The sequence below is a fragment of the Orcinus orca genome, chromosome 11 (assembly GCF_937001465.1).
Source record: "Orcinus orca chromosome 11, mOrcOrc1.1, whole genome shotgun sequence".
NCBI classification, from domain to species: Eukaryota; Metazoa; Chordata; class Mammalia; order Artiodactyla; family Delphinidae; genus Orcinus; species Orcinus orca.
Window position 1 is genome coordinate 93,420,560 of NC_064569.1, and position 19,887 is coordinate 93,440,446.

At 46.8% G+C, this 19,887-nt stretch overlaps 2 protein-coding genes and 1 long non-coding RNA gene across 6 annotated transcripts; 1 reads left to right on the forward strand and 2 right to left on the reverse strand.

The window, feature by feature from the left end:
• Nucleotides 1–2,421: 2,421 nt before the first annotated feature.
• Nucleotides 2,422–4,290, reverse strand: LOC125960519 (uncharacterized). The gene is made up of 2 exons (XR_007470257.1): nucleotides 4,181–4,290; nucleotides 2,422–2,649 (listed from the first exon to the last, which is right to left on the reverse strand). It is a non-coding gene; the product is annotated as an uncharacterized LOC125960519 (long non-coding RNA).
• On the forward strand, nucleotides 4,254–6,336 carry TOMM22 (translocase of outer mitochondrial membrane 22). Its single transcript, XM_004279490.3, has 4 exons — nucleotides 4,254–4,415; nucleotides 4,668–4,786; nucleotides 5,255–5,372; nucleotides 5,609–6,336. Exons 1-4 carry the CDS (start codon nucleotides 4,296–4,298, stop codon nucleotides 5,681–5,683), a joined length of 432 nt encoding a protein of 143 aa, XP_004279538.1. The 5' UTR covers nucleotides 4,254–4,295; the 3' UTR covers nucleotides 5,684–6,336.
• A 1,347-nt stretch (nucleotides 6,337–7,683) lies between these two features.
• Nucleotides 7,684–19,713, reverse strand: JOSD1 (Josephin domain containing 1). 4 transcript variants are annotated; one of them, XM_033405085.2, is made up of 5 exons: nucleotides 19,560–19,713; nucleotides 18,337–19,156; nucleotides 10,743–10,871; nucleotides 10,420–10,614; nucleotides 7,684–9,771 (listed from the first exon to the last, which is right to left on the reverse strand). In XM_033405085.2, the coding sequence occupies exons 2-5, from the start codon at nucleotides 18,519–18,521 to the stop codon at nucleotides 9,672–9,674; spliced, it is 609 nt and encodes a 202-aa protein (XP_033260976.1). In that variant the 5' UTR covers nucleotides 18,522–19,156; nucleotides 19,560–19,713; the 3' UTR covers nucleotides 7,684–9,671. The 4 variants fall into 4 exon arrangements, with proteins under 4 accessions (XP_033260976.1, XP_004279539.1, XP_033260977.1 ...); XM_004279491.4 differs by having other exon boundaries at nucleotides 19,487–19,667; XM_033405086.2 differs by lacking the exon at nucleotides 19,560–19,713 and adding an exon at nucleotides 11,575–11,758 and having other exon boundaries at nucleotides 18,337–18,475.
• Between the last annotated feature and the right edge of the window lie 174 nt (nucleotides 19,714–19,887).

Here is a 19,887-nt window from a genome sequence, read left to right on the forward strand (position 1 = left end):
GTCCAGTGGTTAGGACTCTGCGCTTTCACTGCTGAGGACCCAGGTTCAATCCCTGGTCAGGGAGCTAAGATCCTAAAAGCTGGGCGGTGTGGCCAAAAAAAAGAAAAAAAAATGCTACATACTTTAAAGATTTACCTTTTTGTCCGATACATCTATTAGGTTCTGCCTAAAATACTTCCTCCTCAAAGCCTTTATTGACCAAATCTACTACTTCTGGGGGCACCCAAGTAAATAGTGCTGTCTACTTGACATCATCATTTGTAATCACTACAATGGTTTTGTAAATTTCTGAGCTGAGTGTCAGATAAGGGAAGAACTGTTACTGAAGAGCTGAGATTGAAAGTTCTGCGGGTGTGAGTGCAAAAAAAATCAGAGGAAATCTTAAGAGTTTGAGGCTTAACAAGGGGATCCGTATGCACAGTTGTACAGATACGGGCTAATGTGTATGTTCTATTGGGGAGGAGTACTTACAGCTTTTGTAAAATTCTCAAAGGGATCTACGCCCCACACCGAACCAAACTGAATTAGGAACTACTATATTACCAGTTTCCCATTCTGACAAGACAGGAACAGGAAAGGTGGAAACCATGGACTTGAGGGATAGGGAATGAGAGGAGCTGGGTGGGGGTGTTTCTAGAACACCTCGTCCTCATCCAGATGGCAGAGTCAGCTTTGTGCCCAGCGTGAGACATTAGCACTTACTTGATGACACCCTTACTTGTGCCTCGATTGAGGCCCCTGGGCTGGCATCAATCTTACCACATGTCTTCTTTGCTGCTACTGAGCATTTCCCCTTGAAACCTTCAGTGAAGGTTTCCCTTCTTCATCTCCAGCAGCTCCTCCTCGAATCTCTTGGATTTGGGGAAAGAAGGTGCCCCTCCCCGCCCCTTTGGGGGTTTTTTGGGGGATAGTTGTTCTGTTTTTCTTGTTCTCTTATTTTTTTTTTGCTTTTAATTAAATTGTTTTATGTGGCAAAACGCATAACATAAAATCTACCATCTTAACTATTTTAAAGCATACAGTTAAGTAATGTTAGTACATTCATTCTGTTGTACAGCCATCACCACCATCCATCTCCATAACTGCTCATCTTGTAAAACTGAAGCTGTTGTATACCCATCGGAAACGAACTCCCCATCTCCTCCTCCCTGCCAGCCCCTGGCAACCACCATTCTACTTTCTATGATTTTGACTAAGTACCCCTGTCTGATTCCACAGGGCTCTGTCTTTCTCACTTGGCCTGTCTGATTCCACAGACCTGTCTGATTCCACAGGGCTCTGTCTTTCTCACTTGGCCATTTCTGGATCATCACATCTATTCCTAAGGTTTGAATACTCTGCATGGCATGATTCCCAATATTTTTTCTTATCCTTGGACAATTTTATAAACATTGAAAGAGCTCTTTCAGCCTTAAACATGGATTTTTAGAAAAATCATGTACTGTTTGTGAATATAAACAAAATTAATTGGTCAAAGTTTTCCAAAAACTTCTTCATATTAGCATTTGTGACTTTCCACTTGGCGTTGTCGATGGAAAAAAAAAAAGATTAATCAGTCAATCTAAGAAAGAAATGGAGGCTTTTATTTGAGCCAAATTGAGGATTATAACCTGGAGAAAGCCTCTCAGAAAGCTCTGAGAATTTTTCCATCTGTTAGAGGTCAAAGCACAGTTATATAAGTTTTTGAGACAGAGTGCTATATGTTAAATGACGTATTATTGACAGTTTACACAATCCAGATCTATGTGTACACAGAGAGTAGTGGGTCATGGGTCATCATGGCCTTCTACAAGAAGGAAGGTTATCTCCTAAGGAGATCTGGTTAATGCAGATGCACAATACACACTAAAGGGGAGGGAGGAGGCCCAAACAGGCAAAGAAAGATTTTATGTTTAAATTTTTCTTGTCTTGCCATAAAATATGAATTTTATTTCATCAGAGTCAATGATGTCTGTAGTTTCCACATAAGACTGCCTTCTCTACCCTTCAAGAGTGTTGGTCTAGGGGCTTCCCTGGTGGTGCAGTGGTTGAGAATCTGCCTGCTAATGCAGGGGACACGGGTTCGAGCCCTGGTCTGGGAGGATCGACATGCTGCGGAGCAACTAGGCCCATGAGCCACAACGACTGAGCCTGCATGTCCGGAGCCTGTGCTCCACAATAGGAGAGGCCGCGATAGTGAGAGGCCCCCGCTTGCCACAACTAGAGAAAGCCCTCGCACAGAAACGAAGACCCAACACAGCTAAAATAAATAAATAATTTTTTTAAAAGGAAGAGTGTTGGTCTTCCAGCATTTCTTAAAAGAGCCCATAAGAGAATCAAAAGCCATTGGCATCTGATTGCCCTTGCATTTATGTAGAGCTAGCCTGTTACCAACTCTGGTTCAGCTGCTCACTGCTCAAAAGCCAATACTCAGACAAGTGCTGGTTGGAAAAAAAGCTTGCTTTATTCAGGAGGTCAGCAACCTGGGGAGAAGGCGGACTCCAAAGATTCTGGGAGAATCATTTGGGGAGAGGGTCAGAGTCTTCCTTATCTTCCACTGTGTGCAGACTTTCTTCTGATTGGTTGGTGGTGAGGTAATAGGGCGGTGCTGCAGGAATCTTGCTCTCAGCCTGAGTTTACCATCCTCCACCTGCGTGGGGACCTTAGTTCCTGCAGAAGAACCCAAAGGTTATGTATATCCCTTGAGGAGGAACCAGGATCGCTGCACTGTTTCTTGACTGCTCCTCCTTTGTTTCTGCTTTCCCTCCCTTCCCTGATTAGCAACTGTTTGAACCTGCCCTTTGGAACTCAGGGAAGGTCAGGGAAGCTGAAAGAAGCCTATTTCCTACAAACAAGAAACAGGGACAGGGAAAGGATTTGTACCCGGGAGGGACCCACAGGATCCTGCTTGGTTTCAAGCCTACTTTAAAAAAAATTTAAATACATGCAAAAAGTGTAATTCATAAATGTACAGCCTGACGAATTATCCAAAATGGGCATACCCATGGAAACACCACACACGTCAAGAAATAGAACTTTACCAGCACCCCAGAAACTCTCCTGCCTTCCCAAATACTACCTCCTCTTCCTCCTCAAAGGGAATCACTACCTTTCTCACCATAGATTGGTTTTGCCTGTCTTTTAACTTTACCTAATGGAATCAGACAGTAGGCACCCTTTTGTGACATGAAGACTTTTTGTAGTTAGAGCTGCCCTGTCCAAAGATAAAGAGGACTGAGGACTCTATCTGGAGAAAGTGCAAACCCCGCCCCCCCTCCCCGGAATATGTAAACACAGGACAAGTCTCTCAAGTATCAGATAAGGATCAGGACTGTCCAATCCTGAGATTCTTCGGTTCCATGGTCAGTTGTCTAAAGAGGTATATCAAACTACCCTTGTATTAATAACTTGTGGGACACATAAAAAGGAGCATTTTCATCCATCATATGAAAATATGGATAATACCTAATGCTGGGGAGGGTGTGGAGAAAAGGACACTTCCATTTGCTATTGTGAAAGTATGTGATATAATCATTCCGAGGGCAATTAGCTGATACCTACCAAAATTTAAATGTTCATACGTTTTGGCCAGCAAACCCACATCTTGAAATCCATCCTCCAGAAATACTTGCAGCAACCCTGTACTGTGCGTCAATCTCCTCATTTCTAAAATGGGGACAATAGGGACTTCCCTGGTAGTCCAGTGGTTAAGACTTGCGGCTCCCAATGCAGTGGGCACTGGTTCCATCCCTGGTTGGGGAACTAAGTTCCTGCATGCGGCATGGCCCGGCCAAAAAAAATGGGGATAGTAGCACCTCAGTGGGTTGATGCAAAGATTAAATGAGCGCCCCTCCCACCCCCGCCCTTCGCACGTACAAACAGTGCCTGGTACACTCTCGCCTTTGTTTTAGTACATTGGGACTGTTTACTTGACGTTTTCCCAGAAGACCAATACATCTCCAAATCTCTACTTTGCTCCTACTAAAAACAGCCCTCAGGGAAATGAAACTGGATTCGTGTTTGTCTACGTGCGATCTCTGGGAGGCTTGTTAAAATGCAGATTTTCGGGCTCACCCTAAGCCCACAGAACAGAATTAACCGCTGACGCACCCCGATTCAGGGCTTTAATAAGTTTCCCACGTGTCTCACGTTCTCCGACCTCCCGGCCGCCCTTTGCTGAAGGCCGGTGAAGCCCGCCTACCAGAGGGCAGCGCTCTTCCCCAGCTCTCCAGCCTCCGGCTCCCGGAAGGGCGGCTCTGTCCGCCGTCGGCGCCGCACTCGCCTCTTCTCTTCCGCTTCCGGTGTTCCCCACAGCCATGGCTGCCGCCGCCGCCGCCGCCGCGGGCCCTGGGGCGCCGCTGTCGCCGGACGAATTGCTTCCGAAAGGCGATGCCGAGAAGCCTGAGGAGGAGCTGGAGGAAGAAGACGACGAGGAGGTACTGGGCACTGCGGGGCGGAGCGGGGCTGGGAGGGTGCGGGCGGGGAGCGGGGGTGAGGGCTCCGCGTGCTGCGGGAGCGGGACGAAGGCGCGTCGCGGAGCCTGGAGAGGTCCGAGCAGAGGCGTCTCTGGGAGGCGGGGTGAGGCTCCGCTGGGGCCGGGGTGCCCTAGCTCCAGGAGACCGGCATGTCCCGGCGTCGGGGGGTGGTTACCGCTGTTTCGGCCCATATCCGCGCCTCCTCCACCACAGTTAGATGAGACTCTGTCGGAGAGACTGTGGGGTCTGACGGAGATGTTCCCCGAGAGAGTCCGGTCTGCGGCTGGAGCCACTTTTGATCTCTCCCTCTTCGTGGCTCAAAAAATGTACAGGTAAGGGACGAGGGCAAAGACATTGGGGTGTGCCTGGGGTGACTAGGTGCCCTGAATGAACACGGGCTTTGGGAGCCGCAGACCTAGGTTGGAGGCCAGCCCGCCAGCTAGATCACTGAGTGACCTTGGACTGGTGCTACTTTAACCTTTCTTGGTCTCTGTTTCCTCGTCTGTAAAGTGAGGATTCTTATTAGGCAGGGTCGTTGTGAGGATCAGCTCAGATTATGTGATATAATTAACGTATAAGTAGCACTGTGAGAACTCGGGAGAATGTTCAGAGTGCTCTCACTAGACGTACAGTCTCTAGAACTGCTCCTCCTGTTTCCGGTAGGAGTACAGTGCAAGAGTTGGGTAGAACACGCCTCCCAAGAACATCGGAATGTGCAGGGTGAGAGATTCGGTTACTGGTGAGGTCTTGGTGAAGCTGTGTATTTTTGTCTTGCCGTCGTGCTCATGCTCCCTCCGCAGGTTTTCCAGGGCAGCCTTGTGGATTGGAACCACTTCCTTCATGATCCTGGTTCTTCCGGTCGTCTTTGAGACTGAGAAGTTGCAGATGGAGCAGCAGCAGCAGCTGCAGCAGCGGCAGGTGAGCCCAGACCCTGGGCTTGTTGCCAGTAGTGGAGACAAAAGTTGTTTATTCCTCCGGCACCTAGGTAGGGCGGTTAGTGTGCCGGAAGGGATTGGGATCCGGCCCACCCTCCTTTAGGTGCCTGACTGTGCCCTCAGCATTGTTTTCATAGACCTTGTCTGCCTGGACAGGTATGATGAAAATGAGAGCCCTAGGTCTGTACAATGCCTTACACCCCTCCTTTTCTTTTCCAGATACTTCTAGGGCCTAATACAGGGCTGTCAGGAGGAATGCCCGGGGCTCTACCTTCACTTCCTGGAAAGATCTAGATTGTTACTGCTATGTTTGGCCTGTCTTGGTGGGAGAAGTTTGAAAATTCAATAGTGTTTGAACTGCTGATTATTGGATTTTTTTTAATTTTTTTTTTTTTTTGAACTTTGGCAGATTGATTTATCTAAACCTGGTGGGGAGAATTCTCCCCACATTGTCTCATGGAGAGACTCCTCACTTGCAACTGTGCCCTCCATGCTCTCCTGACTTATGTCTTCTGTCCTCACTCTGATACCAGAGTGCAGCAATGCAGATGGTTACTCCAGCTCCGGCCATCCCACCCCTTTCACTAAATTACTTCTGACGGAAGATCTCCTCACTATCCCATTGTGGGGTAGGAACTGATGCCATCGGGAAGGATGTGCCCCTGACCATTAACGACTGTTCGGTTTTTAAGAATGGGGATGTTGGGGAGGGACGTGCACATGAGATAGAATGCATTACAGCTGTGCTGTGAATTTCTGTGTATGTTGGAAAGGATGGAGAGAGGGCTGGCAACAGCTTCAGCCACAACGTGGGGACTGTGGAGGACAGAGCAGGAGCTCATTTCCTCTGCATATTTCAGCTGTTAGACGTGTGTGTGTCTAAAAGAGAAAAAAAGTCAGTGCTCACTTTTTCTATTTAAATATTAAAAAATGATTCCAACCAAAAATGTCTTCCAAGTGCTCGTCATACATACCTTGAAATTATTTAGACCATTTTAGGACAAAGAAAACTGCCCCTCACATTTTCTCTCACCTGAGCCAGCACCACCGTTTAATACCGACTGATCCCTTAGGCCCACGTTAGTTAAATTCCCCGAGGTTAAAAAAAAATTCGTCTTTGACCAAGAACCTCTCTGAGTTCAAGCAATCAGTTTCAGATCCACCAGCAAAGGATTGGGTCCATGTACTTGCACAGTCTACAATGACATTATACAGTTATAAAGGGGGAATTCCCTGGTGGTCCAGTAGTTAGGACTCTGTGCTTCCACTGCAGGCAACACGGGTTCGATCCCTGTTTGGGGAACTAAGATCCCACATGCTGTGAAGCTCGGCCAAAGGGAAAAAAAAGAAAAATAATTATAAAGAACTTGCAAAGAATGACATAGTATTGCTATCTAGTCTGGGGATAGGAAGGTTGCAAATAGAACATCTTGGGTTTGTTCTTTTTGAAAATACAGTTGACCCTTGAACAACACGGGGTTAGGGGAACTGACGCTCCTTGCAAATGCCTGTGCATTTCTTTTAAAAATCATTGGCCCTCTGTGTCTTCTGTCCAACCAATCACAGTTCATGTGGCACTGTAGTATTTCTTGAAAAAAGTTCACGTGTAAGTGGACCCCCAGAGTTCAAACCTGTGCTGTTTGAGGATCAATTGTAATTGCTCATGAGCTATTGACAGTGAATCCAACTGTAGCCCTATCTTTGAACTTTGTAATTTTTCCATTTCACACACATTTTTATTGGCATTGTGCTAGTAACAATACTAAGTCTTTTATGTGGGTTGCTGGAACTATACTATACAATTTAGGAGGTGGTATAGTATTCTCATTTTACAGAAGAGGAAAACAGTCCCAGAAAGGTTAAGTGATCTGTTCCAGGCTGAATAGAAAATGCCTGATCTGAATTCAAATCTAGTCAGTCTGGCTCGGAATCCTGCTATGTACTTGGTGCTGGGGCCTCCCAGGTCCTCTGTGAAAATACATAATCTTCCACCTGTTAACCAGGGAAGAACAGTCACTTGTCAGTAAAGAAAACTTGTACTTAAGATTAGGGTTAGGGGTTCTTCATGTTGTGGAGCCTAGTTTTTACAAATTAAGTCGAAAAGTGTCTCGGGCTTTTTCTGAATCAAGTCCTACTTGGTGAGTATTTTGTCTGGATTTTTGAAGTGAGAGAGGTCTGGCCAAAGCACAGTATGTCTCTAAAAGATGACTTATGGTGGTAGTGAATTCCTTCCAAAGCAGCATCATACTAAACTTCACTTTTTTTAATGTACATAATTATAGAATTCAGACAAATGAAATTTATGTATGGAGTTTTCCATTTTTAATATTTGGTTAAACAAAATACATCTTTTGTAAACAAACCCAGCACAAGGCCAACAAAAAGGAATAAAAGCAAGAAAAACAAAAAGCCTAGGGTTGCCCCTTACTGGGCATCAGGGTCAGGCCTGCCCCCTTTCTTATAGCAAGTGGGGCCTTTTGCCCTTGGGCATCAGCATAGGTCCCTGTTCCTAAGCACCAGAATTGGATATGAACAGAGAAACCAGCCCTGAAATGTTTAAGCGTCTTTGCATATATCCCACTGGCTCATGGACTCCAAGTGCATGGGGACTCCTTTGAAGTGCCGTTTGCACAGGCCCCAGCAGATTGGTGGCGAGGAGTTTCCTTCTCCTCCCAGGAAATGGCTTACATCACTGACAGTGCCAATGGACCCAAGGTCCTGCTTGTGACAATGAGCAAGGTTGGCTGTAACTTCTGGCTGGTGGTGGTTGGAATGTCTGTGCAGGGGCGAAGAGCTCCCTGTGGTGCCAAGCAGGTCTGGTGTAGAAAATGGTGCAGAAGAGAATGCGGCCACTTGCTGAGTGCGGCCACTTGTTACTCAGCATAAAAAATGGCCTTGTTGGATTGAAGATACATGTGCAGAAAAAGTGCTGGTGTAAACATGCACTCCAGTCACAGTGGGGAGAAAGCCTCAGCTTCATCCCGTTAAGCTTGCTCAGGCTGGACATGCAAGCCCCAGGCTGGCTCTGCTATTGGAGAGGTCTGGCCAGTGGGGCAGCTCTCAGACCTGCCGAAACCACTGACCTGTGAGGGCTGGACAGGCCATCCTTGCCTGCCCGCCTGCCCTGAGACAACCACAGCCACTGTGGTGACAGGCGGTGTAGTATGACCCTTACTTCTCCTTTTGTTTTCCCAAGTTACGGGGAGAAAAGTGGCCTACAACTATTTAAAGAGGTAGGGGGCGGGTCCATTCTCAGTTGATCTGTAAAGGAAGCTACAGAGAGATGACAAAGCGTAATGCACATATCCACCCAATGTGAGGGCTCTGCTTCTTGTCACTACAGTGACTCCAAGCCTAGGACTTCTACCCATTCTAGCTGCTCCAGGTCTCTGAAGGCTTATCTTCCCAATACTTTCCTTGCCCAACTCTGCCTCAAACTAGTAGTATTTGATGTCAAAGGCAGTCTTATTTTTTTCCTGATTTTTGCCAGAGTGGGTCAGCTGGGAAAACTGCCCTTTTGCCTATCTTGTGCCTCAAAGCCTCCTAAACCAGTGCAATGCAGTGAAGTGGGAGGGATGATGCTGGAGTGAGGCGGACAGGCTGCCCATGCCTGCCCCAGCCTGGTTCTGGCCACATCCTCTTAGGTATCTAGCTCACCCTGTCACACTAGAATATCGCAGGATTCAACCGCCCGGCATGGATTAGAGAACTTTTCATTATAAAACTCCAAGGATGGCCATAAACCACTCTTAAAAACGGGGTAAGGGCGGCATTAAGGGTTGGAGACAGCATGCTGTACTGCTGCTGCAGTTTTGGAGATGGTTTCCTGAGAGGCCTTTTTGCTCTAAGTCCTTCAAACCCGTCAGCATGGGCTTTGCCTGTACTGTGTCTTCAGACCCACTGGTTGCCAGGAAAGGGGAAGTGAAGGCAGCATCTCCAGGTGAGTCAGAGCAGCAGTGAACTCCAGCAGAGCCTCTGGCAAGTCCTCAGAGAAACGGGGAAATAAGCTAAGACCCACCTTTCTTTCTCCTCTCTTAAATAAAACAAAAGTCTTCCATAGCTTGCCTTAAGCACACAGAGCTCCTACTTTCCTTTCCCAGAACCAGTAACGCTGGTTGGTTCTGTAACAGTCTACATGTCTGTCCTATTGCACTGTCAAATCTGAGGGGAAAAACCCGATGAGATGTTTGGGGACGTGGCAAGGGCAGACCCACTGTAGAGGCCACAGCACATCACAGAGGATTTCCGGGGTTGAGGTGAGGGAAGGCTGGGTAGAACTGTGTTACACATCAGCCCTCCAACTCTGATGGGCCTCCACCTCTTCTGGTACCACCAGCAGGAGTTCACAGTTCTTTCCTCGCAAATGATGTTTTAAAAATTTCCTACAGGAAAAAAGGGTAGATGAAAGAGAAAATGAAAATGCTAGTAAAATTGCAAACTCCAGTCTTGGGGCCACATGTTCGCCAGACAGGACCCTTGTTATTTTTACCCTTGGCTGCCCTAAACACGCTCTAGTAGTGATCTGTTCTTGGAGGAGTCCACATTTGGTTACCCCTCAATCTGTCCAGTTAAATTTCCAATCTGAATTTTTGCTCATCCTCATATGTTGCTGCCAACAGTAGCCAGTTCTGTGAGGAACAGAGCCCAAAGTACTCTAAAGGACTTATAATTGTAAAAAAAAAAAAAGAAAAAGAAGAAGAAGAAGGAGTTTCTTCTTTGGTTCCAGGGAAATTTAGCCCCCTCTGGCCCAAATGTTTGCCTTCCTTTCATTGAACTGGCAGCTATACTGTCAAGTTGGAGAATGTTACAATGCCAGTCCCGCCAGACTAGAAAGCCAGCATCCCAGGTAATGGGACTTCTCTACCAATGGGATTTAATGTCTTCATGGGCCATCAAAGATTCAGGTCTTTTTAAAGTCTGAAACTCTATGATTCTAAGTGACAATAAGGAGAGGACCCAAGGAACTAGGAATTTCATTTCCTTTGTCCAAAGATAAGCTCAACTTGCCACTACATCAGCCACACAGGTACCTGAGCTCGCCCTCGCCTCCAATCCATTCGGGCATCTTCAGTTTGGAGTCGAGGTTGTAGTAGGCACCTCCCACCTCTCGAACACAGATCCAATGCTGCCTTTTGAGTGGCAACTTCAGTGGACCCCAACACAGGCTGGAGGGCAGATTCATGATGAAGCCCATAACGTTAGTGAGAGCAATGGCGCCGACATCCCTGCAGAACAGAAACGGTATTGGGCTCTGCAGCAGCCAACTCCCCCGGATTCCCCAGCTGTAACACCACCACTGGCCACCTCCCCGGCTGAATGCCAGTTCTCATCAAGTCAAGCCTGGTTCAATTACCTGCGCTTGTCCCACCAAACAGCTTCATAGCCTTTGGTTTGAAGTGCTGCCATAATGACGTTCACATCGTAGTTCCCATTTCCCAGCATGCTCTTCTTGTGGGGGGTCACCATGGTGTTTGGAGACAACCTACAAATGTGAAAGGAGGAAAGCTGAGACTTGCTGGTCAACATAACCCCTCCTGGCCCTGCACTGGCAGGGACAAAAGAGCACTTTACACCACTGCCCCTGGAAGCTTGTTTCCTCCCATTCAAGTAAATGTAACGAGTTCTTACCAAAGTATTTTGAAGTCTGGGCTCCTGCTTCCCTAGGGATTGCCTTTCCTTTTATGAAAAACAATAATTCAGTAGCAGTGGGGCCTATCTGCCTGCCATTTAGAAAGTATGTCTCCAGTGAATTCAATGGATACAGAGAATGTTCCATGAAGCAGTCTCATCTATGAAATCCCCAGTCTTCCCATTTCTGCAGTCTTCTTCCTTGCTGATCTTTCTGCCTTGATACAGCCTTTTTTTTAACATTAAAAATAGTATTTGATAGTTTGATTGCATGGGTAGTATTTCTTACACTTTAAATGCTTTCTGTTTAAGGCTTGCATACTTGGTAATCATCAATCATTAAATACTCAAAGGCCTACAGGGGCTCAGACAGGTAACATAAATGTATGAACTGGGACCACATAAGGCAATATAAAGTAGTAAGGCCCATATTAAACTGAAATTCATGAACCACCTAAAGGTATTCTGAATATACACGTGTGTAAAATACCTGAATTAAAAAAAAAAAAAAAACACAAATTGGAAAAAAATTTTGTACCAGATAAACAAAACTCAACTGCAGTGTGGTTTGCTCACTGGCTTTAAGCCACCTTTGCCCAGGCCTCTTTAGCCACTCCTCCATCTCATGACAAGGTCAGTTCTGAAGGCATTCCCAATCCTATTAATTTGCTTTCATAGGCGGCGCAGGCCAGGACCTGAGGAAAGGCCATCTTGAAGGAAGGGGCAGCATGCCTTTCACCTCTGTGTGAAGGGGAGGAAGGGAAATGACGTGAGTTCCTCAGGAATAAAAGTGGAGAGCGGATGTCTAGGAGGTTGCTAAATGCCATCTCCAGGAGAGAATCAGATCTTTAGGTCAACTCTAAAAACTTAAGAAATCTTATACTCTATATACAGCAACCATACTGATACTTTTCCAACATAAAACATACCCCTCCCACTACTTAAACCCTCCAAGGCTCCCAAAGCACTTAAATACGATCTAAACTACTTCCTCTGGCCTGCAAGGCCCTTAGGATTCTGCTGACCTCCTCCCTACCTCTTAGCACAAACACCTTTTCTCTGCAATCTGAACACACAAAGCTCTTTCTCACTGGAGGGCCTTTGCACTCACTGTTCCCGCTGTCTGGAATCCTCTTCCCCTAGATCTCCACTTGCTCTGCTCCTCATTTTTTGGGTCTCAAGTGTTATTGCCCTAGAGGCCTTTTCTGACCACCCAACCTTACGTTTCTCCCAGTCATTTCCTCTTACATCCACCTGCTTTAATTATAGCTCGTGTTACTACTGGACGTGTTTTCTGACTTGCGTGTTTTTCCACACTAGAAAGACAGCAGGGGCCTTCTCTACCCATCACCAGACCTCAAAGAATACCTGGCACGTGACAGGTGCTCGAGGGACGTTTGTTGAAATGTTTTCCATGTTTATTTTGTTTTCCCTCTCTCTTGCCCTGTAAATATTAGCGGACCCTTAAAATAATAAGGGCTTATATGCTAGCCTCCAGAGTTAGCAAAGAAGGGGATCTGAGGACACTAAACTCCACTCTGCAACCAAACTTTGTTTTACCTGTGACAATAAATACCGTTTAGTGAAAACTTCTCTGCCATGCCTGATGATAGATGCTTTCATATATGTATCTCATTTAATCCTCACAAGAAGCTATGAATTATTACCATTTTATGGGTTTAGAAACTGAAGTTTGGTGATTTAAAATGACTAGCCCGTGATCACTTCCCTTATAGATGACAGAACTAGGATTCAAACTCGGGTTTGTTTGAATCCAAAGTTCTGCTTGCTGTCTTACGGCAAGGACTCATGCATCAGAGTGGCTGGTGGCGGTGGGCTGATAAGAGGAAAGGCCAGCTGAGTCCCTTGGCCTGGGCCTAAAATGTAGCTTAACAGGACAAAGGCTCTCAGTGGGTTCTTGGGCACTTGGATTAAATGAGAAAGCCTATGAAAGTCTATCTCAAGATATATCAAGTTACTCTCCCTTCACCAACTTTTCAGTAGCTTCTCAATACCTTCAGAGAAGTCTCCAGCCAGTAGACGCATGAAGGTTCCAGCAAAGAAACTGCTGAGTCCTCCACCTCTTTCACCATCTAACTCCCTACCAAGCTCAAACCTTAGTGCTGCGTTTCCCCGCAATGCGCTCCTCAGAGGATCACAGAGGCATTTAATACAATAGCTGAATGAATCAAGTAAACAGGTTTCCTACAGGTTTTCTTGAAGCCCCTAATATGCTAATATTTACCTTGAGTCTCGGGGAGAGGGTGTACAAAAGGTTTCAGCTCCCAAACAGGTTTGACCACACATTTTTTTTGAGGTGCATCTTCTAGGACTAGTGTTCCAAGTGTCTCTTCTCCTTGTCCTACATCAATCTCAGATTCAAATCCTTGCCTGTCTATTCCTACTATCTCTCCCCTAACTGGAGGCTCCTCACCTCACACCTGGATTTAAAAAAAAATATTTTAATCTTTTGGCTGCACCATGCAACATGTGGGATCTTAGTTCCCCGACCAGGCATCGAGCCCTCGTCCCCTGTATTGGAAGCGTCTTAACCACTGGACCACCAGAGAAGTCCCACACCTGGATTTTTTGACACAGGTTCCTAAACTGACCTCCTTGCTTCCAAATGCTCCTTCCACCTATTCAGGCTTTATGTTCCTGCCACCTTCACCAAGGTATCATTTCACTCACTTACATAAGAACTGTCAGTGGAGCCAGTTGCCTGGTTGGCCAACTCCAACCCTCCCAGCCCCACTTGACCTGCTGTTTCCCTTTCATTGGGCTTAGTGTACTTCAGGCACCATGACCATGTGGCCTCTCTTCTTTTATCCTAGTTCCTGTTTCAAGCTAAATCCTAAAGCTTCTTCAAGCTCAACCTAACATCCTACCTCTTCCATGGAATCCTTCCTGGCTCCAGTGCAGCAGAAAAAGGAGGGAGATCAGGAGGACCACACACATCTGAGTTCATATCCAAGCAGAATCAATATCAATTCTGAGATTTAGTCTCCATGCCTGTTAGCTTCTCTGTAAAAATGGGAATGATTCCTATCTTATAGGATCATTGAAGAATTCACTTATTTTATACATGTCCAACAAAATAGTAAATTCCCAAAGCAAAGGGGATGACTCATCTCCTCTGTATCTCTCACAGCTGGGCATTGGCAACTGCATAACCATGTGTCTGTCAAACCAATCAATATAGGAAATGCTAAGAATGGTTTCCAACTCACTCCTAGAAGAGTGGCCATTTGAGTAAGTGGGATCCATCCAGTGTGCCCATTATACCAGTGCTTGTTTTTACTTTGACAATAATCAAGTGCCCACTGTGTTGGCTATTTTTATGAGATTTATCACTTAATCCTTCCAACAATCTTGAGATAGAAATTAACCCCATAGTGTAAGTAAGGAAGCTGAGGTACAAAGAGGTTATGGTGACTTGTACAGTCATATACAGCTAGTGAGTGGCAGAGCTGGGATTCCACCTCTAAACCTAAAGCTACAATGAACAGTCTCCTGGATATTTCAACACACTGATCCCACTGAATTCCATGGGAATTCTACTCTGTCCCAATGGAATGTTTTCTTGAGACTCCTCGGCAAACTCCTATTCAGGACTGTCTTAATTATTTCCACGGAAATTCTGGACTATACGCTAGCCTCTCATTTTTGTCACCATACGCAGAGGTTAGAGCCATACGATTTGAAGTGATCTACAACTGAGAAGATGGATTCTAGTCCAGGTCTCTCCACTATTGTCTGTGCCCTCAGTTAAGTCTCTGGTCCTCTCTTATAGTTACCACTGTGTCTGGCTAAGGTGATGTTTCAGGTTTGAATGAAAAGGAAATGTGGAAACATGTCATCAAGATTCCTTTTTTCCCTTAATTTTTTCCTTTTTATAAGTTCTGAGGTGTGACCTTAGAAAATATGGCTCAGAACTTCCTAATGTGTTTTTAAATTATTAAATACATAAAGCACAGCTTAAATACATAAAGCACAGATCACAGCGCCAGGTACACAAAAGTACTCTGTAGGTGCTGGCGATGATGATGACGAGGAGGAGTCTGTCCAGCCCTTGGATGAGAAAATTTAAATCTCTAGAGATTAACACTCAACAACACCTTTTCTCCATTTACAACCGCCATACCTTTAAATGTGACGCCTTCCTTTAAATGTGTGCTCAGGGACTTTTTAATGGGGAGGCAGGAGGGCTTCTCTGTGGTAGAGGATGTTCACCAGTATCTATAATCTCTTATAGTCTGACCTTTTCTCCAATTGCAGTTGTTCATCCTTTTCAAACCAATGATCTCTTTGTGACCACTATCTTCAAATCCTGGATTGAGCCTGTCACACCTGACTCCTCTCTTCCCTGTTCCTGTGTTGCTGCCGAGTCATTAGCTTAGTCCTGTCTAAATTCCTATTCATTTCTATTCCAGCCATGAGTCATCTCATACCCACAACTGCATTGAAACTCCACCCTGCTTTTGTATTCTGTCTGGCTAAAATTCAACTGCTAGAATGAACTTCCTCTCAACAAATGTCATTAATCAAAAATTGTGTCCCATTTCTACCATTCATCAGCCACATCTTCAAGAAAGCATATAACTTAAGATCTGGGAATTTAAAATTATCTAGTTAACATTACTGCCAACATTACTCTTCTTTTCTGTTAAAATCCAAATGGATTATTTTTTTCCCTTTAGATTGCTCTGAATTCCATGGTTCTAAATTCACTTAAGTCTTTTCTCAAGGCCGGGTCAATGGATAGTTCTAAGACGTACTTCTCTGCAGCTGAGTCTTGTTCAGCTTGTTTTCTTTACAGTGTGTAGTGGTGCCTGGCATACTGAAGGCAGCTAGTAAATGTTTCTCATTTAAAAAATTCTATCTCCTCTCCCTCACCTCTCCTCCCTTTGTTTTTTCCTCTCCTCCCTTTCACACTTCTTTGTTTCTATTTATCCACACCGAATCTTCCCATATTAAATACTCCATACAGAATTCCACCTCTGGAGTGGTAGGGTACATATATTCTCATATGTACTGGTCTGCTGTGACTCTGAGGTGGATCTTGTGCTGATAGGTACCTGGGGGAATGTAGTACAACTTGCTAAAGCTTCAAAAGCCAGGAATAGAACTTTGGTTCCATGTGAGTGTTTAGCAAATATTTAGCGTTCTTTCATTCAGGGAAAACATAGCTGAAAAAGTCCTGCTATTATCCACAAACAGCTTATAGTCCACATCTTCAAACCCAGGCCCAACTTCCTAGCAGGGTGAACAGCTACTGATGATGTAATTGCTCTGAGACGCCTTCCCAATACTCAGGAAGTAGCAGAGCAGATAGGAGAGCAGGCCCTCCATTCACAAAGCTTGGGACCAAATCCTACAACTAATAGCTCTGTGAACTCTGTTCCCTCATCTGGAAAGATGAAAAATAACAGGATCTACCTTTTTTTTTTGGCCGCACAGCATGTGGGATGTTATCTCCCTGACCAGGGATCCAACCGGTGCCCCCTGCAGTGGAAGTGCGGAGTCTTAACCACTGGACCGCCAAGGAAGTCCCAGGATCTACCCTTAAGATTGGTGTCAGGAGTGAGTTAACACAAGGAAAGCACTCAGAACAGTGCTTTGCACAGAGTGAGTGTTCATCTGCATTAGTGATCATCATCATGTCAGATCCAGGCCAAATTTAGAGAAGTGGAAAACTTCTGAATGGACACACCGAATCTTGGAATTGACATTGACTAGTGAGTGAAACTGGGCAAATTGCTTAAATGGAAACCTAGTTTCGTAGGATCACTATTGATAAGGTTGTTGCAGGGCTGTCACAGAGTACCAAGTACCAAGCAAGTTCAAGGACTCACTGTCAGTCTTTTTCTTCTCCCTAGACTTCGATTAGGAAATAATCTGAAAATATCCAATTAGGAGAAGAAGATATATTAATGGCTGCCAAAAGGAAGCAGTCTAAGGGACTGGCCTCCTTTCTGCTTTCAGCTACACGACCTAGCAATCTGAGACAAGTTATCTCACCTCCCAGGGCCCTGTTTCCTGAGAAGAGTTAATTCTACTTGCCAGATGATGGCCATGATGCAAAGGACACATCTGCCCTGCTAAGGCATTACTATGGTTATTACTGACACTGGAAAATAATTACTCTCATTACAATTTTGTCAGCACACTGGGATTAACATTCTTTTAAGAGAGGGCCTACGGTTCTTTCAGGGTAAGTGGTCCATACCTATGCTTCATAAATCACCCCAAATAGGTTGTTCCCAGCTGTAATTCAGGCCCTCTGGGGCAATCATTTCATTTCTGAATGGAGTCAGAGAAGGGTCTTCTGGAACTGCCAATATACATTGCTTGAAGAATTCTTGGGCTTTCTCTGCATTGACAATTGAGCGGGATAACTCTTTATAAGCTGGCGTAGTGAGACAGGCGCACTGTCAGAGTTGCTATGGACAGCACACGTGCTGATCCAGCCACTGCAGAACCATTTCTCATACCCTTTGAGAGAAGAATTTTAGAACATCAAAGCTGAAAGAAAGCTGAACTTCTATCAACCTGTCCGGTAGTGTTTGGAAAGTGGATAAGAAAGGCCCTCTAGAATGAAGTAGAAAGGGGAGGGGACCTAGAGTCAGCTTCAAATCACAGCTTTGCTACTTAGAAGCTATTTGGACAAATTACCTGACCTTTCTTTCTGTTTCTTTATCAGTAAAATAGAGACAGTAAACCTACTGTTACGAGAGCTACACAAAACACCATATGAAAAGCACCAACCCCAGCACACGGCCTCGTAGAAAAGCTGAGCACTGTGTACATACCCTTCTTATGGAACCCACTACATTCCAACCCTGATGACAGGTGACTGAGTGTGTACGTATCTTGTCCCCCTTCTAGACTCTAAACTCCTTGGGGGCAGGACTTGACAGGCATTAACAGCATAGTGGTCAACAGCACAGCAACAACAAACCTGGATTCAAGCCTGGCTTCATCTCTTGTTATGTTACCTTGGGCAAATTACTGAACTTCTCTGAGCCCTGTCTTTATCCATAAAATGGAAATGACAACACAGATTCCAATGGATTGTAGAAGGGATCACTTGAGGTAACACCACTGAGGCTCTTAGCACTGTGCCCAGCCCACTGTTAAGAGCTCAGTAAATGGTCCTGATTATTCACTTTCCCATTCCTGTGTCCCTTATACCTGCTAACAGCATTTAGCTAACAATCCCTGTTGGTTTGAAGGTTTATGCAGCAGAGACGCTGCCCCACGCGCAGAAATTCAAAAAGAGCACAAAAGGATAGAGGCACCAAGAAGGAGTCCCCTACCTCTGGAAAATCTCTTGCAGCGTGTCCCGGGTGAAGGCATTGCTGTCCTGGAAGACGTTATTGAGGGCGTGCAGAGCACAAAGCTCCCTGCGCTGCTTCTCATGGTAGATTTGTAGGGGTGCAGCCTGGGGCAGCTCCAATGATTCGGATTTGGCCTTGTCTCCTTTCCATGGCACGCAACTCATGTTTTTCGTTTTAGGTTCCAGAGAGGGCTAAAAACACCCCACTCTTTCCTCCTGAGGAGGAATGTAAGCTTCTCAGTCTTTGCAGGATTCCTGAGGTCTACCTTATTTTCTGATGTCCATGATTTATGCTTTGTCACGGGGAGAAAAGGTTGTAATCAAAAGGAAAAATAATCCCCCTCTTCTCAAAACAAAGATAACTTTTGGATTTAGTGTATTTTGCCACCACTGTCGAAGTGCAGAAGTTTTAAAAAATCATATAAAATCTAAGACCTTGTTTTCCTTCTTCCACCCTCCTCTTCTACCCCTTCCAAAAACACACGATTTTCTTGCTGTATTTTCCTTTCTGCAAATGCCAACCAGGCCTCAAGGCAGGAGGACCGAACGGAGTCGGTCACATCGCTCCTTTTCTTCCATTTCTTTGGAACCACAACGCCACTGACTCAGGAGACAAGGCCTAGGTGGTGGATAAAACGCAAATTTCGAGCAGCTAGCGAGGGCCGGCCAGCGTGGGATCGCGGGCCCTGCTGGGGCGTCGGGGGAGGCTCTCCATCCTCTCGGGTGCGGTGGGACCCCGCGGGGCCGAGGCCGGCGCAGCTCCCTCGGAAAGCGCGGACTCTCACCCTCTCGCCGCGGCCCTACGGGGAAGACAACTCCTGTCAGCTCCGGCGGTCGGGTGGGCCGCGGCAGAGGACCAGGCTGCCCAGGGAAGCTGCGCGGCGGGTCCGGCCCCAGCCCCAAGGAAGGTCCTGCACTGTGACGGGCAGGCCCGCGAGGGGTGGGGCCGGACAATTCGTCTCGCCCTCGGGGGCCCAGGCCCACCCAGCTCGCCGCCCCCACCCCAACCTCCCCGGCCGTCACGTGAGTGCAAGCCGAGGCGCCCTCCCGCCGCTCCCCTAACCCCGACCCCGCCCGGTCTCCCGCGCCGCCGGGACAGCGTGCGGACGCGCCGCCGGTCGCCCCCTCACCGCTGCAGGCCGCCACCTGGAGCTGCGAGCCGCCACCTGGGCCGCGCTCGGGCGGGCGAGCGAGCGCGCGCACCTGAGCCCGACGTCAGCGGCCCCAGCCCAGCGCGTGCTCCGAAAACGCCCTCCTTCGCCGTCCCAGCTCCCGCCCCGCCGCGGCGTCCGCTCTAACGTCGCCCTGACGTCAGCGGCGCCGGCTGTGGGGTCGCGGCCGCCGTGCGTCTGTTGCGCGGGTGCACGCTGCGTTGGGTCTCCTGGCGGTGTGGGGTGGGTAGCCCGGCGGCGGCTGTAGCGGCGACTCGCCGCAGGTAGAGATAGTGCCCGGCTCCTCGGCTGGTGCCCGGATCCTCTGTTCTCTCCCTCCGGGGCTGGGCAGGCCGGGCGGCCGGTGGGAGTCCCGCCCC